Genomic DNA, 24,547 nt, shown 5'->3' on the forward strand with positions numbered 1-24,547 from the left:
AGGGGTCACCTGTTAAGTGACCACTTAGGACAGGCACGCACATTTCTACGTTATTTGGTGCGTGAGCGCAGTTTGTTCTCAGTACTGAGCGTGAATGGGTGTGCAAAACTACGGCATCGTACATGTGCGCTGGATTATATAGCGATGGCTAATAAAAAAAAAAGTCCATCAATGTCTTTGACCTGGACACTAAACCTCCTGACAGCGTGTTGAAGAGTTGGAGGCTTTGGAACAGTTCATGACCACAAGTTACACACCACAGGAGAAAATCCTGCTTCAACCAACTAGCGGGATCAGTAATGTTTATGTTAAATAAAAAACCTGTTTACTCGGCCCCCACAAAAGACATACTAATTTCCTCTGGAGCCAGGTCTGCGGTTTGGCTAAAACGTTTTTAAGAACACCCAGCTGATTGCACGATGTGTGCTGCTGCTTTTCTTGCCCATGTCATCTTTGTGAGAGAGGTCTTGATTCCTACTGGACTAAAATGAAGTGACAGAGTGAATGTTTTACTTTATTTTTAAACAGCATCATCTAGACAGATGAGCTCATTTAGATTTTATTCATCATTCATATTGAAAAATATATTATAGAAAATTATAAAACTTGTTCGCAGAAAGTCTTAAATAAAACTGAGGGCTCAGACCAACCAGAACCTCTGTACAGAAGGATGTTGCAGCAGTTTCCTTGGCAACTGATGTGCTTAACTGTGGAAAGTGAAGTAGTGTACTGTCGTCTTATGAGACAGCTGACTCCTGGCAGTTCATGCAAAGCAACACTTATGCAGCTTCAAGTAGCGCTGGTCGGCGTACCTCTTCCCACACCTGTCGCAGATGAACTGCTTGCCACCAGCATGTACATGCCTCTTATGCGTCCTCAGGTGACTTCCCTGGCTGAAGGTCTTGGCGCATATTTCGCAGGCATACGGCTTCTCTCCAGTGTGAACGCGCAGGTGAAGCTTGAGGCTGTTGGCATTGTTGAATTTTTTATCACAGGTCGGGCACTGGAAGGGCCTGTCTGTGGAGTGAGTGCGGCTGTGGGAGATCAGGCTGCTCTGCTGGCTGAACGTTTTTCCGCACTGCTGGCAACTGAAGGGCCGCTCGCCAGTGTGGATGCGGCCATGGATCTTAAGATTCACTGCCTGTCGAAACGTCTTTCCGCAGAGGTCACACCTGTAGGGCCTCAGGTCGCTGTGGATCCTCTGGTGGTTCTTGAGGTTGACGGCATGCCTGAACGATTTGGGGCACTGCTCACATTTGAAGGGCTTCTGGCCGCTGTGGATGAGCTGGTGTGTTTTGAGTGTAACAGCGCGGGTGAAGCCTTTACCACAGTCATTGCAGATAAAGACTTTTTCCCTACTGTGGGTGACACTGTGGCGGTGCAAATTCTGTGGCAGGTTAAAGCGACGGCCACACACATCACAGCCGTATGGCTTTTCTCCAGTGTGTATGACAGTGTGTGTCTTGAGCTGTGCCTGCTTTGAAAACCGTTTTCCACACACAGGACACTGGAACGGGCGCTCGCCAGTGTGTGTTCGCATGTGGCTCTGCATGCTTTGGCGCTGGCGGAAGGCTCGGCTGCAGATGCTGCAGGCAAACGGCTTCTCCCCTGTGTGGATGAGTTGGTGAGACTTCAGGTTGCTTTGAGATGAGAAGAACTTCCCGCAGACAGAGCATGAGAACAACGTTTGGGAGACATTCTGCTGGGAAGTCTCAGAGAGAACAGAAAACTCTGAAGGTAGCAGCTCTGGGTCTGATTGTGGAGATGGAGCAGCTTCAACCCAAGTTCCTGAGAGAAAACACAAAAACCAATAGAGGTATTATCTGAACTGACCAACAGTTCTGGAGAATGACTCATTTTAGAGTAAATCTGGACCTGAACTACTGTCACTAAAAGATAGTGTGTGTAAAATAAGTACTGAGCTCATCACAAATATTTTGCACACTGTAAAAAAAGACATATTTCTCCCTCATTGTCCAAGAAGAAATCTAACTATACGGTTCCTAGACTCAAACATTCCCAGACAAAAGCTTTTGTGAAAAATAAAATTAATTTCAATCTGATCATACATATTCAGGGTCAATTACATAGACTGACTTTAATAATACATTCAAATTCTAAGAAATTGCTAATCACACCAAGTGTGTATGATGACTACAAAAACACATTCATTCATTTAAGTCATTGACTCACTGCATTTGCTCCTCCATGTGTTTTGCATAGTGTCAAAGAAAATCATACAAAATATTTTTAAATGCTTGCATTTAGCAAAAATGAAATCATTTTGGTAATCCCAACTGATCTAATGGGAAAGGTTTAGTGTGACTAGTTATCCAGTATGAAATATTAGGTTGTCTTTTTATACAATATGATGTAATATGTGGATTCATCAGTACTTTAAAACAGTACAATCACTCCAGATGTCAGTGACAGTTTAAATAATTCACACGCACAAAGAAATGAACACAAAACATTACAAATTCATTTTGTGTACCAACAGAGGTTTTTTTTTCTTTTTGTTTGTTTTTAGACACACTTGATTTTCCAGTTCATGTCAGGCACATAAGCTGAGTAAATGTTCAGTTTTAAAAATTGGGATTTTATCAATTTAGGGAAGATGCTAAAAAAAATGCTAAAACAAAACAAAAAAAGATCCACAAAAAAAGTACTGCACCCTTAACAGCATAACACAACATAAAACATTCCTTGCAAATTCATTACATTTAAAAAGTTCACTCAACCACAGTTTCAGGGAAAGATAATTAAACATGATTCAATGATTTTTTTTTTTTTGCAACTTATCTACTTTTTCTGTTTTGCTGGATATTTTACTGTGTGCTGTAGTTGGAAATACGCTGGAATGCACTGGAAATTAAAAAATGAAGGTCTTTCTGGAAATTGTCACCTTCATGCCGTTAAATGCTGGTTACTGTTCTCAACAAAATTATCAGAGGTTTTTATCAGTTGCCTTGATCAAGAAAGTAAGCAAAATACAAAATCCCAGAAATCTATTTTTCCAGATTTCTAAAACAATTCAGCCTCATTCCAAGTGAAAGACATATAACATTAAAGGGGGTGGCTGGAAGATTTGCAAGCTTCTCAGGCTGACCGGGCCATCAGCTGAAGCGGGGTTTGATGTCCAGAAGCTTGTCAGTTAGAGGCTGACATTTCTCCTCGACACCAGCTTCAATAGAACCCTGTTGACCTGATGGGATAGGCTCCTCTTGCTTACAGCACTGATGTTTCTTGCCATTCCAACATTACCATGTCGCAATCACCCCAGCAGACTCTAAAGCAGCAGTGTTTTGTTGTTACCATAACTCTGTTGAAAATAGGATGAGACTCAAACACAAACTTTGTTGCTCTTGTTTGTCTGAAACTAATATGGCCGTAGTACATGAGCAATGAACTGTTCTAAATTTAGCATTTTGACATCATTTTTACATCATAGGGCCAGGCCGAAGGAGGCTGGGTCGAATGGGACCAGGCTAGGCCCTGCGGTGCAAAAGGACACCGCAGGGTCAGAAATCCTCTGGCATTTAATCAGATTAATTAAAATATTTAAGTGTGTCAAATAAGCAAAACTCCCATCATTAGATGCTTCCAGCTTGATACCTTGGAAGATAAATCTTTTAATAGGCCACCAATTAGAACTAAATCCAAGTTATAGACTGATCAGTGTCATTTCTTTGTGTGGGGTTGTTACTGACATCACGTGACAGTGTCGTACCTATTACAATGATATTTTAGAGAAAAATGCTGACATGTTCAAATTTCATTTTCTAGCAAATATGAATCAAGTTCTCACCCTCTCTAACGGCTTCCAGGTCAATGTTCCCATGTCCATCTTTAACGTTGACCACTGGAACAAACTGTGTCTCCACAGCATCACCACCTGCTTTCAGCTGCAGTGACACAACATCCAGATGTCAGTAAGGTCAATGAGGGCAACACAGACATGAACAGGTGAGACAGACTTACCTGAGCTTCTCTTTCTGCCTTACAGTTTTGGTTTCTGACTCCATATGAGTGCTCAAGCTCTGCTGGGAACAAATATTGACATCATAACTCTCCATCTCCTTTGATTGGTGTGTGACATTATTGGGGGCATTGCCTGTGTTCATACCCACGGATGTGTGGCTGAGGACGTTGAGGACGCTGGTCTGTGGCTTCTTACAGACATGCCCTACCTGAGCCACAAGCCTGGCTTCATCCATGATGTGTAGGATCCTCCCCAGAGCCTGGTTTCCCAGAGTCTCCATGATGGAAGCAAACTGCACCTATCAGGTTATACAATCCAGCTGACGCATGCAAAACACTGAATAAATAGTGCAACAGTATGATGAATATTCATCACTTAATGAACATGTTTTCTTCCAGCCTTTAAGAACTGAAACACAAAAATTCCTTATTCTGCTGAAGCAGAATAAGGAAGAAAACTCCTGTTTCTGTCGGAACAGGGAGGCAGTTTCCATCTGCTTGTCCAGGAACACAAGAAATAAACTAGCCCTTGGAAGAGAAATCCATTGTCACATCAACAAATATTGAAGATATTTTCTGGGGATTTTGTGATTTTCCTCTCTTTCTTTAATTGTATAATACTTCCAAACAAACGACATGGCTGCTCCTGATGACCTATGAACTGTGACAACAAATGTGCAAACCCAGTGGGCAGGTGTTTCAGTCAGCCTTCTCCAACAGCAGAGCAAAAGGAAACAATAACTGATTTTAAGACTCTTGTGGAGGTATTTAAGATCAGTTTCATATGCAAGTAACGGCTGATCACAATCACCCAAAATTAAGGAAATCTGGGAAGATTGTTCAACCAGTTATTTGTGAATTTACTTTTACTTGGTGGTTTGGCGTAAGCTAAATATGACTAGGCAGTTAAGCTAGGCAAAAATGAATAAGCCAACTTTAAACCTGCAGTACTAAGGGGGGGGGGGGGGGGGTCAAGAGACCCCGCTTGCGCTTTTACAAGTTTTTTTGCTTTGCGGTTTCTGGAACTGAAGAGTGGGACACCCCATCACTTCTCCACTGACCGACTGACATCTGCCGCACTCTTCCAGAACTAAGACAGCGGGAGAGTTAAAAAAATAAAATCTAGTTGAGACGTTTGTCAAAAAGAGTAGAAATTAAGCCAACAATGTTTCCCAAATGTTGTCTCTTCTCCTACTCCTGCTCCCCTGGATGTCTTAGATACGATACCTGAGCCTGCGAACCTCCGACCTCCTTCGCATCATGTGGATCATGCAGGTAGGATTTGCTTTTCTGTCTTTATTATTTAGTGTAATTTAAAAAATTTTTTTTTAAAAAGTAAACCAAGCAGGCATATAAGTGCTTGTGCAAGTGTGCATTGTGCATGTTGGGCCTTGTGTGGATCAATCTGCTGTTTTTGTGGGCCATGCGCTTCGCTTTCTTGTGGCATATTTGTGAGGGTTAGGTTTTGTATGTCATGCACATGATGCGCATTTGGGATGTGGTTGTGCTCGTGTGGGTCAGGTACAGTGATAGTTTTGTGTGTACCCTTTGATTATATCCTGCAGACAACCCCCTGGTGTTTCATTCTGTTTGGCTGTGGTTCCTATGTAGAGGAAGCCATCGTCTGACATAATGCTCCCATCAACTGGAAGATGTCAGCGTTATCTCCTTCTCCTGCTATTAACTTTTTGCTTTCATGAACATAACAAATAATCCTACATCACTTCAACTGTTTCTTTTCTGTGTCTCTGCTCTGTCTTCTCAAACCCCCAGTCAGTCATGGCAGAGAGCCACGTGTAGTGAGCAGGTTCTGCTGGAGTTTTTCCTTTCACTGTTGCTACATGCATGCTCAGTATGAGGGATAGCTGTAAAGTCAACATCATAACACAAGTGATTTCCCTACATGCCCATCCAGGAGGAGGGAATGCTGCCAGTTTCATTAGACAGAAACTTGTGAAACTATTTTTAATCATTAATTGAGCATTGTTGTGGCGACTCTTGCATCGTAATAAGGTCCAAAAAACAAAAATGCCAGAGCAGTTTCAGGAGGAGGTTTTCAACTCACTCAAAATAAAAAGCACTCGCAGAGAGTTTTCTGGTTTCAAAAAGTGTGTTTTCTTTACTTATAAAAATAACAGAAATATTCTCTGAGTTGACTTCATACAAAAATTTTAATATAAACGTTAATTTTGTGGTAGAAAAACTGTTTCACTCCTCGCTCCTTCACCAAACAATCAGATCAACCACAGCTTTTGCTTGCAGGAGGCTGACTGACAAGAAGGAGGGTCTGAGCAAAATCAATAACGTATTTTCCGGATTATAAGGCGCACTCTCAATTATGGCGTCCATTTCTGTAAAAGGCGCACCGGATTATAAGACGCATGCTAAAACAAAACAAAAAAACAAAAAAGGTAACGGAAACAAAACAGTAAGTTTAGTTGAACTTTATTCGACTATGTAACAATACACTCACTTCTTCTTCCACAAATCCATCAAAGACCTCCTCTTCTGTATCTGAATTGAACAGCTGGGCAATTTCGCCATCAAACATGCCAGGTTCCCTCTCATCATTGTCAGTCTCATTGCCAGGTTCAGCAATGATGCCGGCTTTCGCGAAACCTCGGACAACAGTTAAGGCAGATACATTAGCCCAGGCATTCACCATCCATTCACACATGGTGGCGTAACTCGCCCGGTGCTGCCTCCCCATCTTAGTTAACGTGTGTTCGCTGTCCGTCATCCATCGCTCCCACAACACTCGCAACTTCTGTTTGAACGGCCTGTTTACACCAATGTCCAGCGGTTTTAGTTCTTTTGTTAATCCTCCCGGAATGACAGCAAACTCCGAATTAGATTGCTTCACTTCATTTTTCACAGTAGCAGTGAGATGGGTGCGCATGGAGTCGGAGATGAAGAGGGACGGTGATGCTTGGAAAAACCAATCTGGTTTTTACAGGAAGCGTATGCTGCAGAACTCGGACAACAATTCTTTATTGCTGCCAGCGTACATACTGTACACTTTACGTCTCTGTGTCAGGGACAGATTTTGGAATTCAGTGCACACATAAGGCGCACTGGGTTATAAGGCGGACTGCTGATTTTTGAGAAAATTTAAGGCTTTTAAGTCTTATAGTCCAGAAAATACGGTAAGGGTTGGGATCCCAGTTACTTAGCATAACTGGGATCAATAACATTAATACTTTAGCAAATAATCTAATTCTTACTAGGCTCCAACAAGCATTCTGTACTTTTTCATAAGGATCAATTTGTGATCAGAGACATTTGTTGTGAATTAAGAGAAAAACTTGATTTCAATTCAGTATATTATTTTGGGGCAAAGCCCCGAGTCTTCCAGGATCCTAACACCACTGTTTGTTCTTCAAATATTAAACATATTGTGTTTTACAGTTCTGTGTATGCTCTCACATAAAGTTTTATGGTACACTCAGAAGCATTCAACATCAAAAAACACACGGTAATTAGCTTGTAGCTCCTTACCAACTTCTCTCGGGTCTCCTTCTGCACCCTTCCCGTCTCATGCCGCTCCTCTGTGGTCCCTCGGGCCTTGGAAAGCGCCCTCTCCTCCTCCAGCCTTTCCATTTCCGCGACCGCAGCGTGGACCAGAGCTTCTATGACGGCTGCAAGCTGAGTTTGCATAGACATGGTGGAGCTCATGGCGGCCGCCTGTCTGTAGCGTCAGCGACTCTGCACAGTAAGTTTAACTGAGGGCACACCAGTTAAACCCGAGGAAACCGAGAGGAAATCAGTGAATTAAAACAGCAGTTCTAACTCTATAACAAAACAACAAAACTCTTCTCCGGATAGAACAGCTTTCGTTTTGTGTGCATGTTTTTCTTCTTCTATGACGTTTCATTGGCAGATTACATTTTTTGTGTATTACCGCCATCAACTGGACTGAGGTGCAATTCACAAATTTAACTTGCCTAACTAACTAAATAAATAACTAAATAAATAAATAACTAAAAATTATTCCAGCTAACTTTCTTTTAAATACTTTGTAAGTTGCTTGAGTCTTCACTAATATATTAAACATTTGTTATTGAAATTCCCATTGTCTTTTACATTTCCAGTTTTTCTCTTGAATATTTTCTACATTTTATCAAAATATCTTCCACTCCTTCTATTTCTCCACAATTTGAACAAGCCCTTAGTGAATGTTTTCTTATAATTATTTTAACAGGTTTACTGTAGCCTTCTTCTTCCTTTTTCAGCAGCTTTTGGCAATTGATCAACGTTTTGGTGTTTTACTGCCATTTGTTACATATACACATAAAAAAACAGTCTCCTGTTCATTTGAGTAAATTTCATATGTTTTTGCACATTATGCAAGTGACTATGACCAATTCTTTGCTTTTTCCAAAAATGCAAGATATTCAGAGCTCAGAAACATGGCCAAGGTAAGGAAGGATGAAACCCGAACACCACTGAACAAGACACCTAAGTTGAAACATCAAGACTGGGCCAAGAGAGATCTGAAGACAGATCTTTCAAGAGTTTTATGGACTGATCAGATGAGAGTGACCCTTGACGGACCAGATGGATGGGCCTGTGGAGGATCAGTGATGGGCACAGAGCTCCACTTCACATCAGACACCAGCAAGGTGGAGGCAGGTACTGGTATGGGCTGCTATTATTAAATATGAGCTAGTTGGACCTTTTCAGGTTGAAGATGGACTCAAAATGTACTCCAAAGCCTACTACTAGTTTTTAGAAGACACTTTCTTCAAGCAGTGGTACAGGAAAAAGTCTGCATCCTTCAAGAAGACCATGACTTTTATGCAGGACGATACTCCATGACAAGCATCAAGTACTCCTCTAAATGGCTAGCCAGTAAAGGTCTGAAAGAAAGAAAGAAAGAAAGAAAGAAAGAAAGAAAGAAAGAAAGAAAGAAAGAAAGAAAGAAAGAAAGAAAGAAAGAAAGAAAGAAAGAAAGAAAGAAAGAAAGAAAGAAAGAAACGGCCCCCTTCCTCACCAGACTTAAACCCCATTGAAAACTTGTGGGTCTTTCTTAAATGGGAGATTTATCTCTGCGTCTTGGAGGCTGTGGTTGCTGCTGCACAAAAAGATCGTCAACAGATCAACAACTGACAGACTCCATGAATGGAAAACTTATAGCTGCTATTTGTAATAATAATTGTGCACAGAGTGTATGCCAGTGGGTTAAAAAAAATTCCACACAACAAAAAACTTTATTTCTTTTTTTTAAACAAATACAGATATTTCTTTCTTTCTGGGGCAGAGTTTTACCTTCCAGCAGGACAACCACTGAGGTCCATTGATGGACAGGTCACCACAAGAAATAGGATCAGTGGAAGAAGGCAGGTCACCAATCATTACAGAGGAGGATCTTCCCACTAAATATGAGGCTAAGCCTAGAAAGCCAACATTGTAACTTAGGCATGACAGCAGGACTGGGCGACTTTTATCATCTGTCTAAGGACTGAAGGTGAAAAATAGCCTTCTGGCTAACTCTGCATGTTTACAGAAATCTTACTAATATGCACTGTGCCTGTAATAAAAAATAAATCAATTTAAACTATTTTTGTGATCCACTGTATCAAGTCCCTGTGAGGTAAAGGACAACTCCAGCATCCACAGACTGTGCAGCCCCCAGTGCTGTAATGGGATCTAATGACACTGACACTTTTCAAGGATGAAATTCTAAAAAACACTGTAGTTGACTAAAAATCACTTTTTATAAGATTTTAAAAAGAAAGGGCAGATGAGATACAGGTCTGACATTCAAAAGTACACAGAGGTCCAAACTTGGCTTTTTGAGTAGAGGCCTTACTATTTGACAGCTTGTCTAAAAGCTTGTCTAAAAGCTGTCTGCTTTTAGACAGCTTGTCTAAAAGCTTGTCTAAAAGCAGCCAGGACGAACTTAAGTAAAATAGCAACTTAATAGTAACTTAAGTAAAATAACTTTTCATTGTAGATGAACATCTAAAATGCAAAAACTTGTTAATTATAATCAGTCCAGTTTGAGTTAACCAACTTTGCTCTCCAACACAGTGTAGGCCCTCTCGGAGCTCTTTAGATTTTCCAGATATCTTCTGAAAAACAGTTCTACAGAAAGTATGAAGGAGCTTCTCTTTAGACCAGGGGTCTCACTCTCGCGGCCCGCAGGATGATGTCTCGTGGCCCCCACCGTGATATGACGGTATAACATTAGTGCGGCCCAGAGAAAGTACACCTCGCTGCAGCAAACAGAAAGGGGCGGGGACAGACCACTGTCAGTCTCATACCTTATTTGGAAATGGGACCATTGCAATCCGGAAGCGAAGGGGGCGCTATTTCCTGTATTATCCACGGTCTCCCGTTTTTATTTTCTTTTTAAATCTGTGATACATCTTCACCTTTAGGAAGGAGTTTCACTCTCAGCATGTATTTGAACTTCAATCTTTTATTTACTTAAGCGCAGCTCATAGTTTTTTAACAAATTCTGTAGTTTTCGGTGTACTTCTAAATCTGCTCCTTAGCCGCATCTTTTCGGGGTCCATCGCTGCCTCTAGTGGCGTGGGGGTGGTAACATAACTAATCTAATTACATTACTAAATCAGAATACCACAAAATCTTTATTATTTATTATTAATTCTGGAATTACTGGAACAGTAAAAGATAAATTCCCTCACAAAAGAACATACCTTTCCATTTTCTTAAGGAAGTAGAGCTAACTAAATGACATAAACAAGACCTGAAAGTGATTCCAGTTTCTCTCGATGGCCAACCTGTTGAAACTGTGTCAAATTTTAAAATCCTTGTGTCATTCCTGGACAGTCAGCTCAACTTTGCTGAAAACACTGACTATATCTTTAAGAACTGTTCTCAGAGACTTTATCTTTTAAGAAGACCCAGTGATCTTGGAGTGACCCAACTTGAGGTTGTGTACCACCTAGTTATACACAATTAGAAGTTGTTGAGTTAAAATGTTAAAACTTAACATTCTAACTAGAGTTTTAACTTAACTCAAGTTAAGAGCATCCATCCTCTTTATTCATCAGTTTGACCCTCTGAGCTCATGAAGATGTTACTGTGTTCTTTTGGCAACTAAGAATATGTATTAGAAGTCATTTATTGACAGTGCAATAATTATTCTTAACCAAACTAAATAACATTTACCTATAGCGTGCTAAGTGTTTTGCTCTATTCACACATTGTTGCTAATGTGATTCTATGAATATGATTTATCATTTCAGAGCCGAAGTAAAATTTCCACCTTGATAGATTAAATAGTTTTATCTTATTTCGTCCTATATATAAGACTCTACCAATAAAAAGTCTCTCAAAATAATATACATGGCACCATAAAAACAAAAATGTGAATTTTGCTTATATCTGTTTAACAACCCTGGTTGTAACAACCTGGGTTGTTATTCCTAATTTGTGTAACCCGTATAGTAAAACATAAGAGAAGTCTAAGATAATAAATAGCAAGGATAAGTTCATTTATTTATCATTTTATTTGAATTAACATTTCAAAGTTCATATAAAGTTATTAAAAATGTGTTTACATTGTTTAAAATAAGTTATCTTTACTTTTTGGGGAATTGCCAGCGAAAATTGTATTTTCCTTCGGGAGTACGGTCTGTGAAGGTAGCAGAGGTGTGAGGAAAAAAAAGAGTGGGTTCAGCATGAGAGGAGATAGCAGAGAAGGAGCAGTTAGCTGGTTTCGAAGTGAGTAAGCACAAACTTGTCGTCAGGAGAAGTTGTAATATAGAGCTTTGGAGTTGACGTCACAGGATATGACGTTTTCGTCGCTCGGCGCCATGTCTGGGGTCCACAGACCAAAACAAACTATTCAGAACACCGGTGTTTTCATTGTGTTACCAACCGCAGTAAAGTTGTTTTCAAGTTGGATACTGGATAAACCGAGCTCCACGGAGTAAGAGACGTTCAGCTCAAGGTTGATCCGATTTATGAACGCTAATTTCGGCCAGCTGTTCTTAAGTCTCTCCACAAGCGCTCGGAGTTTCACATTGCTGCTGTCAATTTCCGAACACTCCTGTGCATAAATGCTTTGTCTTGTGACCAACTGATACCAAAAAGTGGACATTCATGCTATTACACGAGGCATACTATCTTCTATTAAAATTTTAAGTCATATTCAATAATTTTAATATTAAATGTTTTCTTCAGTAGCTTCCAAATTGTGTCCCATTAACTCAATCTGCTTGAAATTGTTCTACTAGATTGTATAGATGAGGCACACTCACCTTTATTACATTTGAACACCTTTTATATATTTTTTAGCTATTTCTGCAGTCAAAATTTTTTATTTTTCTTAGCTTGTAGGCCATGTAACCTATTAACTCAAAATCTGTGTACAATTATTCTATTAAACTATAGATTAGGCATATTTTTATTCCATTTTGACCCCTTTTTTAACCAGAATTATATTTAAAAAAAAAGAAAATTCATAAAATGTATTACCTCAGATGATCATCATTTGTTACCCGTAATGTTCAATTGCATAAAATTCTAGGCCAGGATCTATGTCATTACATGTTCACTTACCTGAAATATGTTAAATACAACAAATATTTATTAAAGTGTGGTCTATTTCATAAAATTTGTCACCTTTATTGTTTAATTACACATTAAATGTTTAAAGATGGGCTCTTTCATCTGGTTTGTGTCATGATGTGGCGGTGGACACAAATGCAGCAGGCAGTGGACTTACTTTATGTGGATGTAGAAACAAGGCTGATCTAACAATAAGAACTAAGGAACACAGAGCAAGAGAAACTAGAAGATCTAAACAAAGAAATAACCCAACTAGAATTACTAAAGAAAGATAAAGACTCAGACATGGAACAATAACTGAACCTATGGTGATCAAATTAAGAAATAAACATTACTAGAAACCCTGCAGGGAGGCTGAAATAAGAAATAACTAGAAGGATAAAATAGAATAGTCATTAAAGAAGGCTTGACATGGACTCAGACAAACAAGGAAAAGCAATAATATTATTCTAACTACACTAAATACCATGAACCACTTAAGTGAATTGAAACACAAAGTTAATAAAATGAAAAGCAAAACAAACCCAAAAACCCAGTGTCTTGACAGATGTCTGATTATATAATTGTTTACTTTAAAAATATAATCTCATTACATGTATGTTTATTACCTGAATATTTAAATATCAAATTGTTACTTAAAATGTGATTCTTTTCTTCACGTTTACATGCAACTTGAAGTGCTTGAATCAAACGATTCATGAATGTTTAATACATTAAATTATTAAATGAGAGAACAGCCACTTCCAACTGTATTTCAACACAAATGGTTCCTGTTCCTCTTCAGAGTCTGCAGCCTTGCTGAGCTCCTCTCCTGGGGTTTCCTCCTCAGCCTCTCCAACTTGCTCCTCTTCTGTTGCCTCTGCTACTGTGTTTTCATTATTTACCTCTTCTGGGGTAAATAATGAAATCAGTCTCAGTAACCTGTTGATGGTTTTGCTGTATCGCCTCTTTAATTGACGCCCATGTCGGTCCGATGTTGTGGCGTTTACCTCGCAGTGACCCACATTCAGCACTGGACCCCAGTCAGGATTGAGCTCATCCATTTCATACGTCGGTTTGCCTTTAAGAGGACATATCAGAACACATCGCTATTAAAGCTGTAAATTTGATAACACTAGTAAAATAGTTTACTTCACAATAATGTAATAACCTCGATGTCCACTGACAAAACTCGGACTATGCTACATAAACAATATTAGCCCGAGCTAAACAACAGAAACTGAACGTAAGAACACTCGGACAAAATCATAGAACAACATTGTGACACAAAACCAACAAAGCAAATTTAGACACTCACCAGAAAGGAAATGTCTGGAGGAAACTTGTAGGTATCTGGGGATTTTGGAGAACGTGATATCAAGACGTGTCACCGCTGATACCAGGACATTCGTCTTCTTTTCGTTAGCACCGATAGCTTAGCCTCCTCACGTTGTTTCCAAGCAGGATAATAGTGAAACCAAAGTCCGTCTTATATCCTTTTACCGTTTCAGTCGTGTGATCGGACATTACAGACAATAACGTAGCAAGTTCGTACCATAGCTAAATTATTTTAAGTAACTTGGATTGAAAAAATCTGCGAGACTGTTTTTTTTATACTGCGAGACTGTTGTCTATGGACCCCTAAGATGGCGCTGATACCCCTCCGACTAGAGCAGTGACGTCACGCTCCAAAGCTCTATACAGTATGCAAGTTAGCAGGACACAGTAGAGTTTCAATGAGAAGCTGTTAGACTGTGTTTGTTTTTCTTCGTCGCTGTATGTACTCGAGAGTGTTGAGATTAGTAAATTAGTTAAATCATTATGATTACTATTATGTGTTGAGATGCTTTACCAAGGCCGAGAAAGAGTCACACGCTGTTAGACAAAGGGCCCATAGTAAAGAGTTACATTTTTGATTCTGTTAGACACCAAGGTCCATTTCTCACAGGAAACAGAAACTTATCAGGCCACAGAGACATGGTGTGATTTCAGGGAGTGTCTTCAGTTCATATAATCAGCTGCCCTCCTCTTTCTCCTCAGACGCTGCACAGACTTTTTTAGAAACTCTTCTCGGATGTAATGGTAAAGTGTCTCCTTTCAGCGCTGAAAGTTAATAAAATAAGTAAAGTCTGAATGCTTTTCTTGGCTGATTTTATGCTCCGTGTGTCAATACAAATTATGATTCATCGATTGAGATTCTCGTTCTCAACAAGAGCTAGAGCGAAGCTAACCTAGCTGTTCGCGAATATGGACTGCTGTTAAGCTGCAGTTTCGCTTAGAGTGAAACTTAAAGGGCTACAGAAGATCGTTACCGGACAGGATAACGAGAGACGGACTCCAGATAGTCACTCTGAGTGCCCGCGTCACTCAGAGTACCTCTGGCTTCGTGGGAACTACGAAGCTGAAGTTGGTTTCCAATTCTAGCTTCCAATAGCTAAAGGGCGATTCCACTTAATTTTTCACTACTTTCCGCATCTTTAATCAACTCTAGTTTAAAAAGTACTACACCTAGACACATCAAACCTGGGCTACATTATTCTTCTCTAATAGCAGAATATCTAAAACCATGTTTGTGATTTGTGAAACCTTTTCCTGATTTGTGAAAACTCATTGAAGTTAAATTTTCGCCATTTTTTGGCATCTGGATCACACTAAAACTGCTCTAATTAAAAAACTACAACTCCTAGACACTTCAAACCTGGACTAGATTATTCTGCTCTAATAGCAGAATATTTAAAACCATGTTTGGGATTTGTGAAACTTTTTTCTGGTTTGTGAAAACTAAAGAAAGTTCGATATTCACTATTTTTTGCATCTGGATCACACTAGAACTGGTCTAATTCCAAATCTACAACACCTAGACACTTCAAACCTGGATCCGATTATTTTCAATTAATAGCAGAATATGTAAAACCATGTTTGGGATTTGTGAAGCTTTTTTCTTATTTGTGAAACTTCCAAAAAGTGCAATATCACCACTTTTTTTTTTATCTCGGTCACACAAGAACTGCTCTAATTGGGGCCTGCCCATAGCAATGCATTCACTGCCTCCATGCATTGCATGGCAGGCACCTATTGTTCTACACCCAATAGAATGTCTCTTTATTATTTATTATTTATCTTTATAATTGCACAGCAAGGCAGTTCTTTAACATTAGCACAAACATTTCACTGCCCCCCACTAGTGCACTGCCTTGCGCGCATTAGCATTAGCCTTTTACCTAAAATAACCTATTTGATAAATTTCTTAATTATTTGCCATGTTTAGTATGGAGTAAGTCAATGACAGGGAACATGCTAATGATGCCCCACATACTAGTCTTCACAGTAAATTTTGCAGTGTTAAATATGCGGTGTCACAATTCATTGACTCTTTCAGAGCTAATACAACAGATTGAGTATAATGCCACCTAGTGTTGGTGTAAATTTACAGAGTGTATACACGTCGTGTCAATTTAACTCTTAACAAGCTCCGCCCACCTCCTCCTCTCAAACCAACAAGTCTAACCGTTGCGTGGACGCCATTTTTCTCCTGCTTGAAAGACTGTGGTAAGTTTCTTTTTATAAGATAATGATACAATTTGAATTGTTTTATAAGAATATTTTTTGTAAGCCCCATTATCCGAGTGAGTTTTAATATCTTAATACTGAGTTTACGGCTAACCTGACCGAGTGAATGGCTAGCTTAAAATGTTCGCCTGTCCAACTCGACTATGTCCGCCTTAAATCCATGTCCAAGCGATATTACATAGATATGGGTTTTATTTATTTAAGAAAAATAATATAAATTTAGCAAAAGATGTCTGGGTTGAGACAAAATAAGTCACGTTGGCTTTATGGCTTTTCAGGTCAACAGTAATGCTAACCGTCCAGCTATTTTTTATTTTTTTGCTAAGTAAATTATATCGTTGGTGCCACGAGTTTGCTATTCTAAACTAGCTATTAGCTGCTCTGCTCCTTTTTTACGTTAGTCCATATTTTATTCGGGTTGAGTATGTCTAACACAGTTTGGTTCATTTTCAATTAGGCCTTACGACTCTGAAGTGTTGGAACCGCAAGCGGGGGCTAATAGTCCAGGTAGTTTCAAAGTTAACACTGAATTTGGCGCGAGTGATGATTTGCGTGCTCTCCCTCGTGCCCAGCACAATACCTTCACTGTAAACCGTGCTTGACTCCTCCATTAACCGTTGCTAATGCTAATGGAAAAGCCGAAAAATAAGCGAGGCAATTTAATAAACTGTTATAGTTGTTACAAAAGGACAGGGTGTTTAGTAACTGTCTAACCTAGATAAGAGTCCAACGTTACTTTGTGCCCAAGCCATTAATGTGTAAACTTTAATTGTGTTCTATAAAAATCATGTAATGTAAGCTGTATTGGTTTGTGATGCAGTTGGTACGTTTCACAAATTGAAAGGATTCCAGTACTAAAGATGAATGACTGAGGAATTATGTCCTGCAGGAACCATGTTGATTAAAACAAGACTTGGCGAGCTGCAAAAATTTGTCCGACTAACAGAGCCGAATCTGAAGGAGTTTTTGATAGCAGGTAAGACACTGGTAGTTTTACACAGGAAGCTATGAAGTGCTTGTAATGTTACTTCACATTGTTTATTCAAAAGTAATGTTCCAGAGTCTATGCACATGTGAATATTAGAGCAACATAACTTCATAATTGTGGTTTAGACAAGCATTTGTCTTTTTCTCTAGCATTCACAAAATTTGGCGTGCCAGCTATAACAGAGGGCGTGAAGGTTGTTGACAGTTCTGGGACCGAGTTGGATGAAGATGTATTTGAGGATGTTGTTAAGGATCCCTCTACTGGAGTCCTAACCATCGAATATGAAACCGGTTTGCTATATTAGTAATTCATGTTAGTATTTAATAAGCTTGCTATTTCATAGTGGTTAATGTTTTTGTCTTTCATCTGCTTCTCTTATGTTCAGAATTTGTTTCCATGGTGGAATCGCCTGAGGAATCTCAGCCAAGCTCATCTGATTCTCAAGAGACACTCATTCTTTCAGAGAGTCCTTCCGCTAAACGCCAGCGCCTGGACACAGAAGCTAAGCATGTAAGAATTAACTTGCGCAAAATAAACAAATAAATGTTGGTGATCCACCAGTCTTATAATACATGCTGCTTTATTATCACTTATATTTGAGAAGAGAATGTTTTTTTGTTTTACTAACAATTACTGTTTTGATATGCATTTAATAAAAGCTGAAATGTTTTGTTGTTTGAAGTTGGTGGAATCCATTCTTAACAACAAACCTGGAGGCGAACGGATCATGAAGGAATATAATCGAAGCAAGTGCCTTACAGATGAAACCAGAAGGAAAATGGTTAACATACTGGCAGCTGATATGACAGAGAAGAATGGGTAATTTTGTAAATGGGCTTTAGTTAGCTGTCTAGATGAAATAAAAGTTTTTGTTAAATCCAGTGCATACCTTGGATAATATACCTTGTCCATTTTAATTTTGCAAGACATCACCACCCAGAGAGGTTAAAGAAATGTATGCCAGAGGAATTGTGAGCTTATTCCCCTACCTCAGTGATCCATTCTCCAGGAATGGTTATGTAAGTCACATACTATAATTGACTGTGTTCGGTAATCACAATAACACATTGAAAACTTTTAGTTTTTAATCACATTATATGTTTAACTGATGCAGTTGCATTGAAAATGATTTTCCTTAGGTTGCAATTGTGAAATTGCTGCGGATATATTTTTTTCACATTTCACCAGTGTTTTTTATATAAACCTTTTAAAAATATAACCAATAATGCTATAAGCAGTTTAAAATCATAAATCCATTTGTGGACATTACCTTTACCAAGTTATATTTAAATTCTGAGATGTCTGCTCTCAGCAGATTTACTGGTTGTATCAGTCAAAATCATGTGATCTGACATTTTATTGCCATTTGATTTTCTGATTCAGTGCTTGTAGTGCCAACTGTTTGGTTTGCATAGAAATTCTTCATCAGCTTTTAGCTATAATTCTGATGTTCTTCTTTCTATGTCTGTCTGTTTTTGCCATCCTTTTGACCCTCAAGGAGCATTATTATGATGCTGCAAGTGGTACCGGGTACTTAGCCTGGAGGATAAAAACTATTCAGAGATCCACTGCTAGAGACAGACGATCATCATATGGAGGTAAACCATTAATAACACTTGAAGAAGAAATGCAACTATGGGTGTGGTGTTGCATTTTTGGGGGTGCAGAGGAGGTTTTATTGTTGTTCTTTTTTTAAGTTGAAGGATTTTCTTATTTTGACTAGCATCTTCCGAAGAAGCATCATGTGAACATGGGCTTGGAGGACCAGCTGCTAGACGGGAGACCCAGTTTGTTCCAGAGACTGTCCTGAGTGAGGAAGAGTGTAAGGAAGCCATCGTACTGATGAAGCATTCAGTCGATGAGGACACAATCAAGAAGAAGATGAAGCTCACATTTGATTTCCGGCGCAACATGGTCCTCAACCCCCTACAGTCAAACAACATACTCTCCGTCTTTCCACGTTTCAAAGATGTCAAAGGCTTGGTAATTATTTAAATTGTGATTTTGATAATTTCACAGTTTGTTTTTTACTATCTACATCCTAGGTGGAGCAGGATTTTGTCCTGATGTTTGGAGAAGATGTGTCTGGCAAGTTTCTGGAGAAATGGACAACCACGTTCAAGAAAAAGATCATCCAACAATGCAGAAAGCTTCCAACCACCAGTGACCTTGAAGAACTTCTCCTGGCAGCTGATACTCCTGAGGATGGCACTGAAGTGGATGATGACATGAGTAAGGATGACTTTCCACATTATGTAGGATTCAGTTATTGTGTGAGCTTCACTTACTGATGTACACATAATTTAAATTGCATAATCACTAGATTTTGATGGTCAATTCAACATCAAATTTCTCTTATCACAGGTTGGGACAGTGACCTCTCATTGATTTTGCTGCTGCTACACCTGATTCCCCCCTCTGCCTTGGGTCGGAAGAGACCAGGGAAGGTGTCTGGCTCCCAAGCAGAGAAGCATCTTGTGGTCTTCAAGAAGGTTTGTATTTGTTGCAAATTTTATTTTATATTTTACTCAAGGTTGTGTCACTGGGAGAGTTTCAGTTTTAGGGTGATATCACCCTGGGAAAATGCTGTTTTCCCATATGAAAGCTGTTTTTTGTGTAGCATTGGAGCTATGAAATTGTAATTGTACTGTGTATTCCCCCTCCTGACTCCCCCCACAGACGGGAACCAACATCCAAGAACATCTTGATGCCATCACGACGAGCACACAACCCTATCTCCTGGCTGTAGGACGGAGGAAGAAAGTAGCCCACCAGTTCTTCATCATCCTTGACAAAAATGCCATCGCTTGCAGGTCAACCTCCTCTCTTGGTGCTTTTGACGAACTGTTTAAGGCAGATTACGTGTTTGCCACAACATACAACCCCATGCTGTGCAACATGTTTACGTTCATCCAGACCACTGTGTACAATATAGATGTAGGTAAAGTGAAAGAAAGTCCTCGTGTGGCAGAAATTCGGGCTAGGTTGCTTCACTAGTACTTGAACAAATCTGTTTGACAGAGTTAAGTTGCACAAATGCACTTGTTCGGCATACGAGTAGTTAGTTCATGGTTACTTGGATGGAAAAACTCTGTCTTAAATGTACTCTGTCAACTTCGACCTGTCTAATGTAATGGGATGTACATCATGTGATGTTTCTGTGACACTAACAAAAGTTAACAGTGGATGTTAAAAATGTGCTTTAGTTCAATAAAGTAAAGTTAAATGCATTTCTGTGGTAATTTGATTTTATTCAATTGAACATTTAACTCTACAAAAGTGTAAAAATAGCACTTCACATTTATCTGTGCAGAGTTGTTTTTTCACAGCTAAAGAGTAAATTATCAACACAGTAGTGTGTCAGATTAACACTCACTGGAGTTATATGAGCCTCCAGTGTAAACCCTCAATAACTCAATGCAGTGTTGAAAAGCATGAAATTCCGAGTTATTTTGTCACCACTGTGGAGTAACTTATTAACTCTGATTAGAATCATATTTACTCTTAGAGTTATTTGACTAGGAGTGTTAAGTTTTATTAACACTGTACAGTGTTAAATTTTAACTCTATTTTGAGTTAAATTGTACTCTGAAAATGGAACACTATCGAAAGAGTTAAATTGACACCAATTCCGATAAGGACCAAATAGACTCGGACACAGTGTTAAATTTAACTCTTTAAGTGTTGATTTAACATTGCAAAATTTACTGTGTTCATGCTAACTTTAGCATTTTGTCAAATTTTTGTTTATGCATTAATTTTAACATACTGAATGGTACAAGTACAGCTTAGTCCACATGCTTCTGACTCTCCACAGGTTATTGACTACATTGAAGCTTTCTTTAGCATTAATGCTAATTTTTAGCATCAGAACGCTGGGTCCAAACCGACGGGCACACTTTGGCAGGCCCCATTTAAATTTCTTCAGGAATTTTCTAGTTCCAAATCTACAACACCTAGACTCTTCAAACTTGGACTAAATTATTCTGCTCTGATAGTAGAATATTTAGAATCATGTTTGTGATTTGTGAAACCTTTTTCTGATTTGTGAAACTTCACTTCACAGACCCCTGCAAAAGATCTGTCCTTCCAACAGCCATCACCATCTACAATAACTCTTTGAAAAATTAATGAATCACACCAACATTTTATTTCCCATTGGGATTAATAAAGTGGTTTTGAATTAGAATTGAATTTGAAAAAAACTGCATGGAACATATAAGAATAGTAATCTTATCTTTAGTGAAGTTTCACAAATCACATAAAGGTTTCGCAAATTCCAAACATGGATTAAAATATTCTGCTATTAGAGCACAACAATATAGTCCAGGTTTGAAGAGTCTAGGTGTTGCAGTTTTGGAGCTGGAGTGACCAGTATCCAAAAAATGTCCAAAATCAGCCTTTATTGAAGTTTCACAAATCAGAAAAAGGTTTTACAAATCACAAACATGGCTTTACATATTCTGCTATTAATTGAAAATAATCTATTCCAGGTTTGATGTGTAGCTGTAGTAGTTTTTTAATTAGAGCAGGTCTATGGTGATCCAAATGAAAAAAAATGGTGAAATTCGAATTTTACTGAGTTTTCACAAATCAGAAAACTGTTTCACAAATCCCAAACATGGTTTTAAATATCCAGCTTGAAGATGAGAATAATCTATTCCAGGTTTGAAGAGTCTAGGTGTTGTAGTTGTTTAATTAGAGCAGTTTTAGTGTGATACAGATGCAAAAAAGTGGTAAAATCAGCCTTTGTTGAAGTATCACAAATCGGATAAAAGTTTCACAAATCACAAACATGATTCTAAATATTCTACTAGTAGAGCAGAATAATCTATTCAAGGTTTGAAGTGTCTAGGAGTTGTAGTTTTTTAATTAGAGCAGTTTTAGTGTGATCCAGATGCCAAAAATAGTGATTATCGAACTTTCTTGAGTTTTCACAAATCAGATAAAGGTTTCACAAATCCCAAACATGGTTATAAATATTCTGCTATTAGAGCAGAATAATCTAGTCCAGGTTTGAAGTGTCTAGGAGTTGTAGTTTTTTAATTAGAGCAGTTTTAGTAATGAAAGAGGTGCCAAAAATGGTGAAAATCGAACTTTATTGAGTTTTCACAAATCAGAAAAAGGTTTCACAAATCCCAAACATGGTTTTAAATATTCTGCTATTAGAGCAGAATAATCTAATATTCTGCTTGAAGTGTCTAGGTGTAGTAGTTTTTAAACTAGAGTTGATTAAAGATGCGGAAAGTAGTGAAAAATTAAGTGGAATCGCCCTTTAGCTATTGGAAGCTAGAAATGAAAACAAACTTCAGCTTCGTCTTTTCATACCGGACCACTTACAGCACCGGTGTTAACGCTATAAAATGAACGCTCTCTATCGTGTTATCACCCATGGAGGGATTTCTTTATTTAAATGGGTTCATTTTTCAGAGGGATACAAAGTGAGGGTATCGTGATTTTAGTAATTACATGTTTATAAGAGCGATTTTCTGTTTTCCTTCCATGGAAGCGGGCAGCATCCAGACGGAAATAAAACACTTTTTAATATAAGTTGCTGCTTTGACATGATCATAGAACTGCCAAAACATATGTACAAAAATCCTCAATAAAACATAAAATATTAGAAAATCAGACACCAGACAAAGTGAATCACAGCAACGTCATCAGCCGGTGTAACTCTGACCTGATGCGGCGAAGCTACTACTAGCAGGAGCGGAGCTGTGCCAAAAGCTACAAACACTGAATAGAAGAAGAAGAGCTGCCATCGATACCATAGACATAATATAAGAGTAGACCCCTCATTGGCTGCTCCGGCGCAGGAAATACGGCGGCCATCTTGGAACGGTATACCCTCCTACTTTGCTCAATCCAAACAGCAGAAGATGCCTCAGCACTGAGGGATATTGTTGTTCGGATTATGGATTATTGATGTGAGGGCTCCACAGACAACATTTCACAAGTAAGATGGACATATTATTGTGTATATATTGTGATTAGAATATTACTTTACTGTATTTATGTCCACCGGCGAGATACCAGCGCATATTACACCAGTGCTTGGTGTAATATGGGTTCAGCCCCGCTATGAAGGCTAACTGAGATTCCGTAAATCTAAAAAAATTAATTATTCTCTAACATTGACTTAGATTATCTGACACAAGAGTCTATATTAGAAATGAAACAATATAACACATATTATAAAACTTATATTATGTGTTATAACATTCACCAGCAAAGTTTACACAGGTGGTAAAGACTATTATTTATATTCTTTCACTCTGTCAAAAGTAAGATACATCCTAAATCTTCCGTTTTTGTTTTGAAAGTTTTCTAAAGACACGATGTGAGGAAGAAGAGGGAGATATCTATAAAGAGAGATGGATTCACTGCAGCACGGATGAATCTCGGATCGGATTTTGGACTCGTCAGCTGAAAAACATAAACATATATATAATTCAGTATTAATCATTTATTTGTGCCATTATTAATCTTTATTTATTAGTGTTTGTATAGTTATATAAATATGTATTGATATTACTAAATAATTTATTAAATAAATTATGAACGCCTGTGTGCTTTGTAATATGCTCTTCATACATCGATATCAGAATATTCCATTCCTATTCTATTGTTATAGCCACTAAGCATATTTAAATATGATGAACTATGTATTAAAAACATACTTAAAAAAATACAATTGTTTATAAATGTAGCTTTGATAGATGTTTGAATATGGTTTCCAGTAACAAAAAAGTGTGTTATGATCGATTAAATGCGCTGATACGTCATTGTGCTGCTAAACACATAACGCTGAGTAGAGTGGTGTACCGCTCCAAGATGGCCGCCCTAAATCTCGTCAGCGACAATAGGCGAGAGCGGTCCATGAGGCGTCTATCCTTATATTATGTCTATGATCGATACAGTTGCAACATGTTTTAATGTTACACAATACAGTTTTAGGAAGTTGCTCAAACCGGGTGAGACAAACTCCATCTTCTTTCATATCGCATTTGATTTAACAGAACACATGAACTTCTTTTCTACAAAACGTTTTACAGTCATTGGTCAAGAACTCGGGAGCTAGAATTCTGATTGGCAGACATCTTTGTATCTACAGTTTAGTTGAGGCGGGCCGTTTGGTCCAATGCCCCCAGACGGAGCTCTTTACGCCTAAGTTTCAAACGTCTGACTAAATAAATCTTCCTTATTTTAATTGTAAGAAGTTCTTTAAATGTCCTGTGAGATGATATACTTACCCATGTATCCATAACAACCGGAACTTTCAATATCCAGCAAGTTATTTTCGCAATTTACCGTCTATTAAACGAGTGCCCCCCGGATTAATTACACTCTCTGCAGCTGCAGCTGTGAAGTTGCCTTATTAACCCGATATTTGCTGGAAAGTGAAACGTCTCCCCTTTCAGAAACTGTTGGAATTTTTCAGATAGCGCTACGTGTGGCGGAATTACGGTACTGCAAATTTAG

At 38.6% G+C, this 24,547-nt stretch overlaps 2 protein-coding genes and 1 long non-coding RNA gene across 4 annotated transcripts; 1 reads left to right on the forward strand and 2 right to left on the reverse strand.

Moving 5' to 3' along the window:
- Positions 1-501: 501 nt before the first annotated feature.
- LOC106910454 (uncharacterized) lies at positions 502-7,892 on the reverse strand. 2 transcript variants are annotated; one of them, XM_014977092.2, is made up of 5 exons: positions 7,480-7,892; positions 4,127-4,280; positions 3,982-4,043; positions 3,809-3,905; positions 502-1,788 (listed from the first exon to the last, which is right to left on the reverse strand). In XM_014977092.2, the coding sequence occupies exons 1-5, from the start codon at positions 7,654-7,656 to the stop codon at positions 764-766; spliced, it is 1,515 nt and encodes a 504-aa protein (XP_014832578.2). In that variant the 5' UTR covers positions 7,657-7,892; the 3' UTR covers positions 502-763. The 2 variants fall into 2 exon arrangements, with proteins under 2 accessions (XP_014832578.2, XP_014832579.2); XM_014977093.2 differs by having other exon boundaries at positions 3,982-4,040; positions 7,480-7,888.
- Positions 7,893-12,561: 4,669 nt separating this feature from the next.
- On the reverse strand, positions 12,562-14,203 carry LOC148153792 (uncharacterized). Its single transcript, XR_015761478.1, has 2 exons — positions 13,823-14,203; positions 12,562-13,585 (listed from the first exon to the last, which is right to left on the reverse strand). It is a non-coding gene; the product is annotated as an uncharacterized LOC148153792 (long non-coding RNA).
- A 3,736-nt stretch (positions 14,204-17,939) lies between these two features.
- Positions 17,940-20,292, forward strand: LOC148153793 (uncharacterized). The gene is made up of 6 exons (XM_088000881.1): positions 17,940-18,081; positions 18,561-18,660; positions 18,786-19,045; positions 19,108-19,294; positions 19,427-19,554; positions 19,742-20,292. The coding sequence occupies exons 1-6, from the start codon at positions 18,016-18,018 to the stop codon at positions 20,057-20,059; spliced, it is 1,059 nt and encodes a 352-aa protein (XP_087857007.1). The 5' UTR covers positions 17,940-18,015; the 3' UTR covers positions 20,060-20,292.
- The last annotated feature ends 4,255 nt before the right edge of the window (positions 20,293-24,547 follow it).

The sequence above is a fragment of the Poecilia mexicana genome, unplaced genomic scaffold (assembly GCF_051168715.1).
Source record: "Poecilia mexicana isolate PSO_F unplaced genomic scaffold, ASM5116871v1 scaffold_19, whole genome shotgun sequence".
Lineage (NCBI taxonomy): Eukaryota > Metazoa > Chordata > Actinopteri > Cyprinodontiformes > Poeciliidae > Poecilia > Poecilia mexicana.